Here is a 15,581-nt window from a genome sequence, read left to right on the forward strand (position 1 = left end):
ACATCTCATGATTTTTATGTTTTTCTTCTTTTTCTTTTCAGATCCTGAAAGTCAAACCTTAAAGGAACATTTAATTGACGAACTAGACTATGTATTGGTTCCTACTGAAGCCTGGAATAAATTAGTGAATTGGTATGGCTGTGTGGAAGGGCAGCAACCTATAGTCAGAAAAGTGAGTGTTTTGAATTGCTATGCGTTTGTATAGGCTCCTTGTATGTTGTGTATTTCTGTTCTTCAGAGTTTGCTTGGAGAACAAAAGCTGCTTGCTTGTCCTGGATTTGGGTTGAGTTAAACAGACCTAATTGGAATGAATGAAAGTGTTTTTGACCTTTGACTTACCATTTCCCACCAAACATAATCTGGAAATGGTCCCAAATTCAGATTTCTTGTGGGAAGAAGTTAGTAAAAGTGAAAAATAAAAAAAAAGAAGTACTGTTGTTAATGTCAGTGGGACTGGCATCAGAACATGACTTCTGTTTAGTTTGTGGTGAATATAATATTAGCATACTTGTATTCTGGATATAGGAGAGGTATAATTGAGAAAAGTCCATTTGAAGTAAATATTTCAATGCTTTGCTTTTATTTTCCTGAAAAATTAAGATACTTGTAGTTTTCATTGTCTAGACTTTGGGCAATGTCCATGAACAAATCTGAAGCCAAAATTTTATAGCCTCAGAAAGTTTAAGCCTCTGGAGCAACAAGTGTTCTGGTATTTCAGAGGGCATATATATCAGTGATCCTGATCTTTAGGAAGAACTAGTTCCTAAATATGTGGACTCGAGTACAAGGTCCATTCATTTTGAGGGTTTCTGAATTTTTCAGTTTTGCTTTGTTCCCATATAGGAGAATTTCCATCACTCCAGTGCCACATGATGTTTTTACATTGTGCAAGTCTCATGGCTTTGCATACTTTGTTTATCCCCTTCATAACAAAATAGAAAAGGAGACTAGCAATCACATTGGGTTGCTCAGAAAACATCAGCTTTTTTGGCAGCTTGAAATCTGAGATTTTGAGTAGGTTCTATAGAGAAGTTGGGTAGACAGGGGAAAGAAAAACAGTAGGTAATAATTTTACTTAATTTCATATATCCTGTAAGTTTTATAATAGATTTGACAATAGGCATTATCTTGAACATTTTACAAATTTATTCAGACTTAAAAAGCACTGAGTATATCCCTTATTTGGTGTCTGACCCAATTTGATAATCCTTTGTTTTTGTAATCATTTCTTTTGTAACAAATGAATTTGTTTTTGAACCATTGTTATGTTGTAGATATCTCTTTGCCATGTTAGCTAATAATATGTAGAGTACTCATGTTTACTTGTTTTAAAGTAGTTGGGCCAAAATTCAGGGCAGCTAGTTTTGGCTGACAGAGTCCTATCCAGAAGCTAACCTGATTTTCCAGTGTAGCCAATGGGAACCTGTCATATCTACCTTCTCTTTGCATTGATGTGACTGCTGCCTCTTTGGTCCTGGCTGCATGAAAGCAGTGCATTCTTTTCTATTTCCAGGAGAACCTAATCTGTGGAGTAGACTTTCTTCAGTGTTATGGGCAATATTTGTTATTTTAATCTGTAGAAATGGTTGCCTAACCACTCAGAGAAGGAGATTCTCATGTTTCACTGTTAACTTACTGACTTGATCTTTAGTTTCTGTGTCTATAGCTTTTCTTTGATATGACATCCCCTTCTCTCTTTCACCTTGATGCCTCTTGTCTGTAGGTTGTGGAACATGGCCTATTTGTCAAACACTGCAAAGTAGAGGTTTATTTGTTGGAACTGAAGCTCTGTGAAAACAGCGACCCCAACAATATGCTGAGTTGCCATTTCAGCAAAGCAGATACCATAGGTGAGCATCTACTAAGCTGGACTTGGCTTATGATAGATTTTAGTTCATACCCAATGCCATTGGCAGCATGGGAATGAAATTTCTCTCCCTTTAAAATCTTTATTTTCAAACTGAGAAGGGTATTATATACCTGATTATGTTTTGGTAGTTTTTCCATGCATGGACTAGGGCTGCAGAGCTATGGCTGCTGTTTTCTGTTGGGGATTAACATCACTATTGGAGCTGAAAAGCACCCTTATCTTGTCCTTCGTGTACATTGAGCACTAGCCATGATTTTGCTGTCTGCTACTCTTTTTAGATTTTTGGTTATATTCATTTCTGAATATGCCTTGCTGTGCCCTTCTTCCTCCTTCCTTGCTCCCCTCTTCCCTTTTAACAAAGATTAAAAAAGAAAAAAAAGTTCAATAAAACTAGCCAACACATGTACCACTCCTGACAGTGCATGTATCAGTTCACATTGAGTTGTCTTCAATACTTTGTGTTTTGGTGATGCCCTGTAGTCTCTTTTGTTTGAATTTTACCTGAAAGCAATTCTCTAGGGGTAAGACTGCAGCTCCCAACATGTTTGAAAGATCTTGGTGTAAAGTCAGTCCAGCTGAAGCAGTTGGCATTTGTGGTCAGATATATATACATATATATATATATATATAAGCTACAACTGCTGCTTTTTTACCAAGATCTAGGAAGGCTGTATCAGAGGACTCACATGGATCATGTTGTTTTTTTTGTTTTTTTTTAGTACTCTTTGGTGGTCCTGAGATTAGGTAGGAGGAATTTCAGCTACAGAATAGTATGAGAGCCTGAAAATGTTAGCTAGAAATGATTTATCTTTATTTTAGTGTTATTGTGGGACTTTGATTCAGCCTTGTTAATGAAATTCCTCAGATTTAGTTCTTGCCTATTACTTTAGACTTGACTGTAGAAAAAACAACTAAACTGTGTTTGTCTCTAATTAGCAACCATTGAGAAGGAAATGCGGAAACTATTTAACATTCCTGATGAGAGGGAAACAAGGTTATGGAACAAGTATATGAGTAATACATATGAGCAGCTCAGCAAGCCAGACAACACTGTGCAAGATGCTGGTTTATACCAGGGGCAGGTATGTGGTTCTGAACTTAGCTTGTCCTTCATGCCTGAAATGCTCTCTCTTAATTTCTACCTTTTAGGAGCTCAAGCTTCTTTGAAGACTCAGCTTAAATGTCACTATCTGCAGGAGGAAGGTCTATTTCCCACAGCTTCTTTAAACTTCCATTTTAAAGTTACAGTCTATCTATTTTATGTTGTGGCTCTTGTAGACATTTAATTTACAGTTGTGACTCCTGCTACAATGTAAGCTTCTTGAGGACAGGAACTGCTTTCATTCTTTTAAAAAAAAAATCCCCACTTTTTAGCACAGTACCTTGAACATAGTGCTTAAAAATACTTGCTAATTGATGGCAGATTCCTCTTTCTGGTATGTGTAAATATATTGTGGAATGTCAAGAACTTGTGTTCTTTGCAGAAGTTAGCTAGATCCTAGCAGCCTTGAATTTCTTTGTATAGAACAGAAAATATGTAACTATAGTGTGACAATAATTGCTTCCATCACCTGAGTGTATTATTCCCTTTCATTCAGGTACTAGTCATTGAGCCCCAAAATGAAGATGGCACATGGCCTAGACAAACGCTTCAGTCCAAGTAAGTGAGGTTTTTTCCTGTTTTAATGCAGTGTTTAAATGTCTGAATGAGAAACTCCTTTCTAAAACATTTATGCTAGGGAACTTTTCTAAAATTCTGAAATTATATTAACATGGTTAGGACTTGTTCTTTGGTATGAGGCAATAATAGGCAACCTCTTTTTTTTTTTTTAATTCAGTTTTAGTTTGATTAGCTCAAAAGAGTACAGTATCAGGGAAAGTATTGCACTATTATTGGGTGAGATTCCTGTTGTTTTAATGATGTGTTATTAGTCTTCTTCTTTGTGATTAGTCTGGCTAGGAGCCCAGCTCAGTGGGAACAAGATTTTGGCTGAATTAAAGGCAATAGAAGTTTAACACTGTCTCATTTCCATTAGAGTGTCACTTCTGAATAGTTGTTCCTGGAGCTTGCCAAGAAAATTTTTTAGCATTTATATGTAGTGTGGAATATATCCTTGGAAAGGGAAGAATTGATTTTTCTTTTTAAACTGGGAAAAAAGATGTATGTAATGAGAATGATTGTAGGGCAACTGTTGTGCCTTCTTTGTGCCAGCATTCAGGCTTTTGAGAAAAAACTTTTATTGTGTTAGAGATTTCCCTCCGCTTATTGCACTAATAAAAGAAAAAGAAAACTTCAAATAATGATAGTCAAAAGAAATGAAAAGCAGTGAGGCTCTTATTTTTATGGAATCTATGGGACTTCCTAAAGGAAATCCCTAAAGGAACTTTTGAGATAGAATTTATTAGCTGAGGCTGTTGTCATCTCTTCAGAAACTTCATGTCTGAGTGTCTGAGGCCCAACAGTCTCAAATTATTTACAATTGAAGTGGAGCGTCAGAAAAGTGTTCTTCATTAGGAGAGCAACAATAGCAATTAGGAAGAAAACAGCCTGGTGTATGTTGAGACCTCATGTAGCTTTATCAATTTTGATTATCAAATTGGAATTGGAATTGAGTTGGAAATTTACTAATGCTGCTTATGTAGCCTTATAAATATGCTACCCCTGGAATGAGCAACAGCCTTGGTAAACATAATACAAGACTGGTTTTATTAGTTTGGCCAGTACTATCTCTTAGTGACAGAGTGGGGAAAGTAGAAACATTTCTTCATGTGATATTATTTAATTCTAATATATACAAGTGACTTGCATGCTCTCTATTGGTAGCTACTTTTTGGGTCAAGTATCTTATAATTTCCCCTGAATTTTAATGATGATTTTGTTTCGTACTGTATCTTTTGTGTTGAAGTCTTCCTAATTTTCCCCAGTTATAACGTCTCTCAGTCAATAGACATATATTAACTTCTTATTAAGTGCTGTTATTATTTGTCCATTGTTCTCAAAAAAGACCATGACATCAGGAAGGTGAAGCTATAACTTACAAGTGAATTGGATTTAAGTGAAGGAGGGCTTGCAAAGTTGTCACCTTCACTCTCTTCCCATTTGGATCCAGTGGCAAGATATATAGATCAGGATGAGTGGAGATGACTCTGGATGCATTGGGAGACTTTGGCCTTTTTAAGCCAGGATCTTTCCCAGATCTCAGTTTTTTTTTAGGGAATACCCATTCAGTGATTAAAGCTAGGTAAGAAATGAGGCGCAAAGAATGGCTTCTTTCACCTAGTCAGAAAAAAAAAAATCAGTTTGGGAAAGGAAGCCCTTAGGGTTTCTGACCAAAATTGAAACAATTGCTATTACATTAACTGAGCTATCTATCTGGACCCAAACATTTGGATTAGGAGGTACTAGACAAATGGGTAGAAAGAATAGAATAGTACCTATGTGCAATGAATTTGCACTTACCTAAGGAAGCCAGTACTTAGATAAGCATATACAGCGTAAATATGAGAAAATAAAGCTAAATAAGAATAAGGTAGAAAGGGCAGGCATTAACATTGAAAGGATAAGGAAATACTTAGTACAAGCTCCTAAGCTGAGACTTATGAAGTGGTTACATGAGAGAGTGCATACAGAGAACGCTTTCATGGGGTGGGGAGACGAGGGATGTAGAGAGGAACCAGTGGAGAGATACGGAAATGAGAGTGGAATTCTGTCTCCAAGAAACAGATTGGCTGAATCAAAGAGAACAAGTCTGCGAGAGCACAAAGATAGGATGAAACATCAGTATGAACAAGAACCTTGAATAGATCCTGGGGGTAATGGGAGCCTAAGCACTTTCTTGAGGGGAGTGATATGGTCAGGTCTATGCTTAAGAAAAATCATGTGGCTCTCTTCAACAATGAGATGATTCAAACTAATTCCAATCCTTCAGTGATGAAGGATTGAGCAATCAACACTCAGAGGACTGTGGGAACTGAGTGTGGACCACAACATAGCATCTTCACTTTTTCTGTTGATGTTTGCTTACATTTTGTTTTCTTTCTCAGGTTTTTTTTTTTTCCTTCTTTACCTGATTTTTCTTGTGAAGCAAGATAACTATATGTGTGTATATATATATATATATATATATATATATATATATATATATATATATATATATATATAGGATTTAACATATATTTTAGCATATTTAACATGTATTAGACTACCTGCCATCTAGGGGAGAGAGTAGTGGAAAGGAGGGAAAAAATTCGAACAAAATTTTGCAAGAGTCAATGCTAAAAAATTACCCATACATATGTTTTGTAAATAAAAAAAAAAAAGAGTTGGAAGGGAACTCAAAAAGGTATGTAGCACAATTCCTACCTGATTTAAAAAAAAAAAAGAAAGAAAGAAAAATCACTTTGGTAGCATTGTATAAGGTGGATCAGAGTTGAAGGAAACTGTAGCTAGGGAAATCATTTATGAGAGGTCTTCAGGCAGTAATCTAAGTGATGAAGGACTGGGGGTTTGTATGATTAAAGGAAAGGGTTTGGTATGACAGTTGTCCTATAAAATCTTGAGGGAAATAGCAAAATTAAGCAACTGATTGGATATGTGGAATGGAGAGGGAAGAATGGAAGATAATGCAGAGGTAGTAAATCTGAGTGATTGGAAGAATGGTGATGCCTTTGACAGAAATAGGGAAGTTTGGAAGAGGGTTACATATGGGAGAGATCCATTTCTTTTTGAATCTTTCAATAGTTGTCAGAAATCTTTTCATTATCATTCTCCTCTTGTCTAGTTTTGGTCTAGCATATGAGTTTCTTTCTTAAAAAGGTTGTGCTCAAAAAAAAAAAAAAAAAAAAAAAAGGTTGTGCTCAATGTTGTGATCGCTAGGTAGAACCAGTATAGCTTTCCTTTCTTTCTTTCTTTATTTCTTTCTTTCTTTCTTTTTTTTTTTAAATATATTTAATAGCCTTTTATTTACAGGTTATATGTATGGGTAACTTTACAGCATTAACAATTGCCAAACCTCTTGTTCCAATTTTTCACCTCTTAACCCCCCCACCCCCTCCCCCAGATGGCAGGATGACCAGTAGATGTTAAATATATTAAAATATAAATTAGATACACAATAAGTATACATGACCAAACCGTTATTTTGCTGTACAAAAAGAATCAGACTCTGAAATATTGTACAATTAGCTTGTGAAGGAAATCAAAAATGCAGGTGGGCATAAATATAGGGATTGGGAATTCAATGTAATGGTTTTTAGTCATCACCCAGAGTTCTTTCTCTGGGCGTAGTATAGCTTTCCTTTCAAGGAAGGAAGCTCTTCCCCAACTAATCATTATGGAAATTGGAAGGGTGGTTGTTATTTTTCTTTACATATTATTAGAAAAAAATTGGGAGTCCCTTTACAGTATTTTTCTTCAACTTAAAAATATATATAAAGTGCTTTGAATATTTAAGGAGATGTTTTAGAATAGGATTGTTTTTAGAATTTAGAATATCTTGAACAGGAGATTGATTTGAATCTGACATGCATCTATTTAAAGAGTTTACTCAGATTTAAATATGTATCTTGACATATTTAGGGCAGAAAAAAAATGAGTGTAGATTTTAGTTCCAATCTCTTAAATGGTACATCCAGTGTGGCACATGAAGAAATGTGCTTTGGGTTTTTCAGAGGAATTTTGGATCTTGTACCTTGACCTACTCAAGCACTTGTGGAGAATTGTACCTTTATTAAATAATAGCTTGTCTTCTTTATGTAAATTTATAAAATTCTAAATTCTAAAGTACAGTGAGGCTTAATCAGGCGCTGCTTACATATATTTCAGAGTATTGTCAAGATCAAGCATAATTACAGTTAAATAACACCCTTCATACAATATTTTGTAGATGTTTTCTTCAGTAGATCTTAAGTAAGACTTGGAGAATCTAGAGACGAACTTCTGACCTCCTTGGTTCAACATCTCCCCTCTTTGCAATTATTTTCATTCTTAAAGGTTTTGTTCCAGAATTAAGGCACCTGTTTGAAGTCCTTTGAGTCCTCAAGAGGGGAGATGTTAATCAGTTACCCAGAGTTACACTGAAAGTAAAGTGACAGGAATAGGGCAAAAAGATAGGTGGGGTTTTTTTTTTTTTTTTTTTTTTTTTTCCTAACTCAGTGCTTTCTTGCTGTGCCATAGCTCTCTCTTTGGTAAAGAGACTGGCCATCTTATGGATATCTTTGGATACTGGCTATCTGGATATATGTATGTATGTCCGATTACTTCATTGGTTATATGATTTATTGTACATCTAATTATATTCATTTTTAACTTCACTTAGCAGTTTATTCCTTAGCTACACAAGTACTGCATGGGATTGATAGTAGAGTGAAAGGCAATTTAGAGTTTGCATTTCACTGTCTTTCTTCCTCTGGCTTTGTTCTTTGTATAACTGATTCTGTCATATTATTGGAATTTGGTAGTAGAAGCAGTGGTGGTCGTGGGTTGAATTTAGTGGTGCATTTTAAGTTATTTGCTGGTAAATATCCTAAGCTTAGTGCCTTAGGGTATCAGATCTCCATTTGATGTGTTGTCCCATATGTTCCACTAAGTATTTAAGCTAATTTACAGTATAAAACACTGAGCATATATATGTAAATAAGAATGAAATGTACTTTTTTTTACTAATGGAGATTTATCTCCTGGTAGGTACATCATTAGGCTAAATGGGTTCCTTGCCTCTTAGAAAGTTATTGGTGCAGCAATAGCACGTAGGCTTTTCATTCTTTACATAGCCTATTATGTTCTTTAAGGTATGCTCATTTTATTAGTGTATTAGTGTAGACACTGGCTACCTCCTTTGTTCCTCAAAGCTTCAATTTTTTTTCTAAAGAAACACTAGTTCAAATCACATACCATTATATTGGGTCCTTTATGTTGTCTATCTTTGCTATCTAATCACTTCCTTTGTCTAACCTATGAAAACTTAATATTTTGAGCTAATATCTCAATTGTCTATTTCTTTCTTCCTTTTTATTTTATTTATTTTTGCTAGGGCAGTTGGGGTTAAGTGACTTGCCCCGGGTCACACAGCTAGAAAGTGTTAAGTGTCTAAGGCCAGATTTGAACTCAGGTCCTCCTGACTTCAGGGCTGATGCTCTATCCACTTCACCACCTAGCTGCCCCGCAATTATCTATTTTTTAAAGAAGACTTAAGAAGTCACTAGCTGATTGTTAGTTGTTTTATTTAACTTTTAATTAACATAGAGAATATCATGGTGGTTGTTGGATTTAACCAACCTGGAAGTAAGTATAAATCCAAATTATACATTAATGAAAAATATTAAAGTTTTAGAATTGCATACATAAAGTTGAAACAGTTTCTATCATTCTCACAGTCATATGTTTATTTTTGTTTCCTCGTTTTTCTTGGAGATATGCTAAAACTGTAGAGATGTTTTCAATTTAACAGTTATTTCTTAATTATCTACCATTTCCCTTGTCAGGAGGTACTAGGTGTTGGGAATGCAAAGAAAAAAACAAAGCATTTTCTGCCATTGAGAAACTTCTATTCTGCTAAAGAGGATTTTTCACTGTCTAATTACTTTTTCAAACTTTTAAGGAAACTACTTCGCCATAAAATTTTACTGTTGTTGTTCTTTCATTCTTTTACAAGGCATTCTGTTAAAAAAGCATAAATGATTTTTCATCCTGAACATGTTGTGCATGACCACTTAGGGAAACCCAGATATATGTAAGGCCAGAGAGGAAGGAAATTTTTGAGTTTCTTACCCTTGTGTACCTGGGACCTGCCTTGAAGTTACCTGAAAATGAACTTTTCATATGGAGTAATTGAGCATGTTTCCTGTCCTTGAAAAGTGCTCTGAGGCACTATAAAAATCAGTAGCATTATTCCTGCTTCTCTCCTCTCTCCCAGATCAAGCACTAGCAGAGCTTTTACTACCTCTCCAAAATCATCAGCAAGCTCCTATTCCTCCATGTCTGCTTCTCCCATTACAAATGGTGATAGTGCTAACTCTTCTGGCGTGCACAGCTCCGGTCTCAGCAGGGGGTAAGAGCGGGACTTTTCTCACTGCTTCTCTTTCCTTGGCATCTTTTCCTCTCACTTCAAGCTTTGAATGTCTGCCACCTGTGTCTGCCCTCGTTGTGATGGGCTTAGGATTTGCTCATTCCCCCAGTTGTTTATTTTTTTGGGGGGGGGGCAGCAGGGCCTTTTCCCTGTTTAGTCAGTTCTGTAGCCACTTTATGTAGTTTCTCCCTCTTCCCTCTCCATCACCCCAGCTTGTGCCTTCTAGTTGTGTTTTTACAACATTAACCCAACTATTTTTTTTTCTGCTCTATATGTGACTATTGCTGTGGTACTATCACAATTTTATAATTTTATTTTTAGTAATTATAACCTAGCTAAAGATCACAGAGAGTGGCAAATTCTTGTATATTCATCTGTTTCCATCCCTCTCCACCCCCGCCTCCCTTGCTTCAGGAAACTCCTTCCCTCCCTTTTTAAAAAAAAAATCATAACAACCATGTAATATCAGGGAAGTATGGCTGCCAGTTCAGAAAAATGGAAGGAGGCAGCCAGGAGTTGGGTACAAGCTAATCTTGTTTGTGTCTAGTATCTAGACAGAACCCAGCTTTTTTCAAAACTAGTAATTACTTCACTCTGCAAGATGAGAAGAATTTAGACTTCCTCTCTATTAAGGGAGAGGCAGTATGGCAGCATTACAAAGAGAGAACTGATTTCAAATGAAGACCTAGCTTTTAATCCCATCTCTCACACTTACTGGCTTTGTGATCCTGTACAAGTCACCATAACTCTTCACTTCTTTAGGTCACCTCTAAGATGACAAGTGGCAGAGAGAGGGTGCTATCCTGTAAGAAATAATTTGTCACTGGGGTGTTCCCTATATGTGATGAAATGACAGGTCCAGCCCCTATTCAGTCTCTCCATTATTCACAGATGAGCAAGATTTAGAATAAAGCACTAATGTGGTCCCTTCCTTGATTGTGAAATGCTGTTGAATTGAGGTTTGATGTACCTAGCTAGATAAATTTAATAGGAGGTGGAGTGGAATGAAGAGTAGAACCCTGTAATGGGTCATCTGTACACGTTTGTTGTTCAATATATTCTTCTATTTCTGATGAGTGTTTCTGTTTTCTTCCAGAGGTTCTGGCTTCTCCAATTCTTATAGTTGCCGAGAGTCTCAATCTCACACTCAACCTGGGCTTTGTGGACTTGGAAACCTGGGGAACACCTGCTTCATGAATTCTGCTTTGCAGGTAGAGGTGCAAAACCTCCGTCTAAATAATTAACTAGTTGTCCAAGACAACAAGAATTTTCCCAGGAATTTTCAAATTATTGGAAGTTGTGACAGCTGTGGTGCATAAACCTGTTACACTTTCCATAGTCAACTTCTGGTTTTCTGTGTTCTACAGGTTCCCAAGCTCAAGTTTTAAAGAGCCCTGAATCATTCCTCCACCACTCTTTCTCTAATTTGTTAGGTGCTAAATGTAGATGCTAAAATATTTTAATATTGGAAGATACAATTATTCTTTAGGGTACCAGAATTCTTTTCTTAGGTTTACTAACTCATGGTGTAAACACTTAAGAACCAATGTATGCAGCTTGGGAAATATTAAAAAAGAGATAGACAAGCCTAGGTCCCTGCCTTCTTCAAACTATATGGGGGAAAAAAGACAGAGATAAAATTATGTATACAAAGTTCAATTTTAAGGCTTCTTTCTAAGGGTTAGAGACTCCCTGAGAATATTGGTGCACTTGCCTCATGGCCTGCAGAATTATCTGGTAGCTTTTAACAATTTACACCTTTGCTCTGCCTGTAAACTTTACACATAGGCAATAATATACAGCATGCCAATTATTTCAGAAAGCCTGGCTCAGAATTGCTCCCTTTGGCGTTTCATAAACTCAGAGAAAGTTAAAGGCTGTTGACTCAAAGTGAGCTTAAGTATCTCATTTTATCTTGAATTTCCAAAAGTATGACGTGTTGTAGGAAGAATTAGATACATTAATGGTAGTGGGAGTTTTTTTGTATACACTGGGTGTATGGCTTGATGCAATGAATGCTGAACTGAGGCAAGACACCTGGGTCTTGGCACTATTGCTAATCATGGTACAGAATAAATGTGCATAGTACAAAATAAAATAGTGCATGTTGAATACTATGTTAGTATAAGACTCTTTCAGCTGTATTAGCAGTCTGTGTATGCTCATTCTTATTACCTTTTTGAAACTTCTAAGAGTTTTACTTTGAAAAGATGAAAATTGACTACTTTAGGATTTGATTACTTTGTACATGTTATTGATTTGGCTATTCTTTACATCCTTACTTATTTTAATAAGGATATGTGTGCCCTGACAGAATTCTCTTTTCAGTGCTTAAGTAACACTGCACCATTGACCGAATACTTTCTAAAAAATGAATACGAAGCTGAAATCAACCGAGACAATCCTCTGGGAATGAAAGGGGAAATTGCTGAGGCCTATGCTGAACTCATCAAACAGATGTGGTCTGGGAGGAACACCCAAGTGGCCCCACGGATGTTCAAAGTAGGTAGACATTCCTTTATGAGAGTTGCTTAATTTTCATTCCTTTCTTTTTTAAGTTAAAACTTTTTTTTTTTTTTTTTTTTGGCTGAGGCATTTGGGGTTAAGTGACTTGTGCAGGGTCACATAGCTAAGAAGTGTTAAGTATCTGAGGCCAAATTTGAACTCAGCTCCTCCTGTCTTCAGGGCTGGTATTCTGTCCATTGTGCCACCTAGCTTCCCCAAAACTTTTTTTTTTTTTTTAATGATTAAACATTTACTTTTTCTCACTTCTATGGGGGAAGAAAAACCAGAATCTTTGTAACAAATATAGTCAAGCAAGACAAATTCCCCTATTGACTTTGCCCAGAAATGTTTGGCTCATTCTACATATTTGTATCTTACATCTTCTTTTCCCCCTTCTGGGTACCATTCTTCATCATTGATCCTTTGGACTTGGAGTTAACCATGGCATTGATCAGAGTTCTTAAAAGATTTAAAAATTGTTTGTTTTCAAGTGCTGTAGTTGTAGGATAGATTCTCCTGGTTCTGCTTGCTTGACTCTGTATCAATTCATATAAGTCTTCCCAATTTTCTCTGAAATAATTCTTTCATCATTTCTTTTACCACAATAGTAATTCATTTTATCATATATTAGTTGTTCTCCATTTGATGGTCACCCTCTTAGTTTCTAATTCTTTGCCATAAGAAAAAGAACTTCTATAAATATTTTTATACAGATGGAACATTTTTCTCTTTCAAGGATCTTCTTGGGCATATGCTTAATTATGAGTCTCATTGGCTCAAACAGTATGCAGAATTTATTTATTTTTGAGCTATAGTTTTTAATTGCTTTTCAGAATGCTTTGCTGATTGACAATTTCACTAGCAGAGCATCAGTGTGCTTGTTTTCCCATAGTCCCTCAAACATTTATGATTTTCCTTTTTCATCACATTTGCCCCTCTGGGTTGAGATGTAATCATGGTTTCATGTGGAGACAGGACAGCATTGACATTTAAAATCCAGCCTTAAATTCCTATGTTTGTAACTCTGGGTGAGATATCAACTTCTCTGAACTTCAATTTCCTCATCTCTGAAATATTTGTAAAGTGCTTTGCCACTTAAAGTGTTGTATAGACACTAGCCATTTTTATGGCTACAGATAATTAGGGCTTTTTCCTTTGAAAACTCCCTTTTCACATCCTTTTGACCATTTGTCAATTGGGGAATGGCTTTTTGGTTATTTTTTAATAATAGCTTTTAATTTTCAAAATACATGCAAAGATAGTTTTCAACATTCATTCTTTTTTAAAAAAATTTCTTATTATAGTTTTTTATTTACAAGATACATGCATAGGTAATTTTTGAGCATTGACAATTGCAAAACCTTTTGTTCCAGTTTTTCCCTTCTTCCCCTCACTACTCCCCGAGATGGCAGCTAAACCAATACATGTTAAATAAATATCCATTCATTCTTGCAAAACCCTGTGTTCCAAGTTTTTCTCTCCTTCCCCCCCATTTGCTTCCCCTAGGTTCTAAGTAATCCATTGTATGTTAAATATGTGCAATTCTTCTATACCTATTTCCATTTATCATGATACACAAGAAAAATCGCATCAAAAAGGAAAAAACTGATAAAGAAAAGAAGGCGGCAAGCCAAATAACAAAAGGAGTGAAAATACTATGTTGTTATCCATACTCAATCTCCACAGTCTCTCTGTGTGTGCAGATGCCCTTTCCATCACAAGACCATTGTAATTGGCCCTTATTACCTCATTGTTGAAAAGAGCCAAGTCTGTTGGAGTTGATCATCACATAAATTTTTTAAGGCTCTTATTTATAATGAATTCCTTTAATATTTTGGGAATGATACTTTGATCAGAGAAAGTTGCTGTAACTTTTTTTTTAACTGTTTCCCTTCTAATTTTAAATGCATTGGGTTTGTGCAAACTTTTAAATTTTATGTAATCAGAGTTGCCCATTTTATTTTCTGTACTCTCGATCCCATACTTGATCATGAACTCTTTCCCTATCCATGGATTTTAAAGGTCATTTCATTGTTCTTTTAATTTGCTTATGATGTGCTTTTTTATTTTGAGGTTATGCATTAATTTGGAGCTTATCTTGGGTTTTAGTGTAAACTATTGCTCGAAATCTAATTTATTTCTTTAAAAATTTATTTTTAATAATACATTGCTTTATGAATCATGTTGGGAGAGAAAAATCAGAGCTAGAGGGGAAAACCATGGTCAAAAAAAAAAAAAACACAGAAAAAAGAAATGAACATAGTATGTGTTGATTTACATTCAATCTCCATAGTTCTTTTTCTGGATACAGATGAAATTTTCTGTTAGAAGTCTGTTGGGATTGCTTTGGATCATTGAACCACTGAGAAGAAACAAGTCTTTCATAGTTGATCACTGATCATTGCACATTCTTGCTGTTATTGTGTACAATGTATTCCTGGATCTGTTTGTTTCATTCAGCATTAATTCATGTAAATCTTTCCAGGCCTTTCTAAAATCAACTTGTTCATCATTTTTTATAGAACAATAATATTCTATTATCTTCAAATACCATAACCTTTTCAGTCACTTAAGTGATGGGCATCTAGTCATTTTCCAATTCTTTGCCATCACAAAAAGAGTCACTAAAAACATTTTTGCACAGGTGGTTCCTTTTCCCTCCTTTCTGATTTCCTTGGGATAAAGACCCAGTAATGGCCTTGCTCTGGGTCAAAGAATATGCACAATTTGATAGCCCTTTGGCTATCCAGAATGCGTTAGTGTCCCAGTTTTCCCACATCCTCTCCAACATTTATTATTATCTTTTCTTGTCATTTTAGCCTATCTGAGAAGTATGAGGTGATACTTCAGAGTTGTTGTTTTTTTAATTTTTATTAAAACGTTTTATTTTCAAAACATATGCATAATTTTTTCAACATTGACCCTGCATAACCTTGTGTTCCAAAATTTATCCCCCAGTCCTTCCCCTAGATGGCAGGTAATCTAGTATATGTTAAACATGTTCTTTTATATATATATATATATATATATATATATATATATATATATATATGTTAAATCCAATATATTGCATGTATTTTGATAAACAAGATCTATTATTTAAAAAAATAAAATATGTATTATTGCAAAGAGGTTTAAGG

General features: G+C 35.4%; 1 protein-coding gene across 2 annotated transcripts in view; it reads left to right on the top strand.

Moving 5' to 3' along the window:
• The window catches only part of USP4 (ubiquitin specific peptidase 4), a 67,955-nt gene that overhangs the window by 14,980 nt on the left and 37,394 nt on the right, over positions 1-15,581 (top strand). The window contains exons 3-9 of one of the 2 annotated variants that reach the window (XM_031959259.1): positions 42-172; positions 1,724-1,850; positions 2,807-2,952; positions 3,469-3,530; positions 9,784-9,918; positions 11,033-11,147; positions 12,265-12,438. In XM_031959259.1, the coding sequence (XP_031815119.1) occupies positions 42-172; positions 1,724-1,850; positions 2,807-2,952; positions 3,469-3,530; positions 9,784-9,918; positions 11,033-11,147; positions 12,265-12,438 (890 nt within the window). The remainder of the gene's footprint in view (positions 1-41; positions 173-1,723; positions 1,851-2,806; positions 2,953-3,468; positions 3,531-9,783; positions 9,919-11,032; positions 11,148-12,264; positions 12,439-15,581) is intronic. The other variant, XM_031959266.1, reaches the window with a different exon arrangement.

The sequence above is a fragment of the Sarcophilus harrisii genome, chromosome 1 (genome assembly GCF_902635505.1).
Source record: "Sarcophilus harrisii chromosome 1, mSarHar1.11, whole genome shotgun sequence".
In the NCBI taxonomy this organism is placed as follows: domain Eukaryota; kingdom Metazoa; phylum Chordata; class Mammalia; order Dasyuromorphia; family Dasyuridae; genus Sarcophilus; species Sarcophilus harrisii.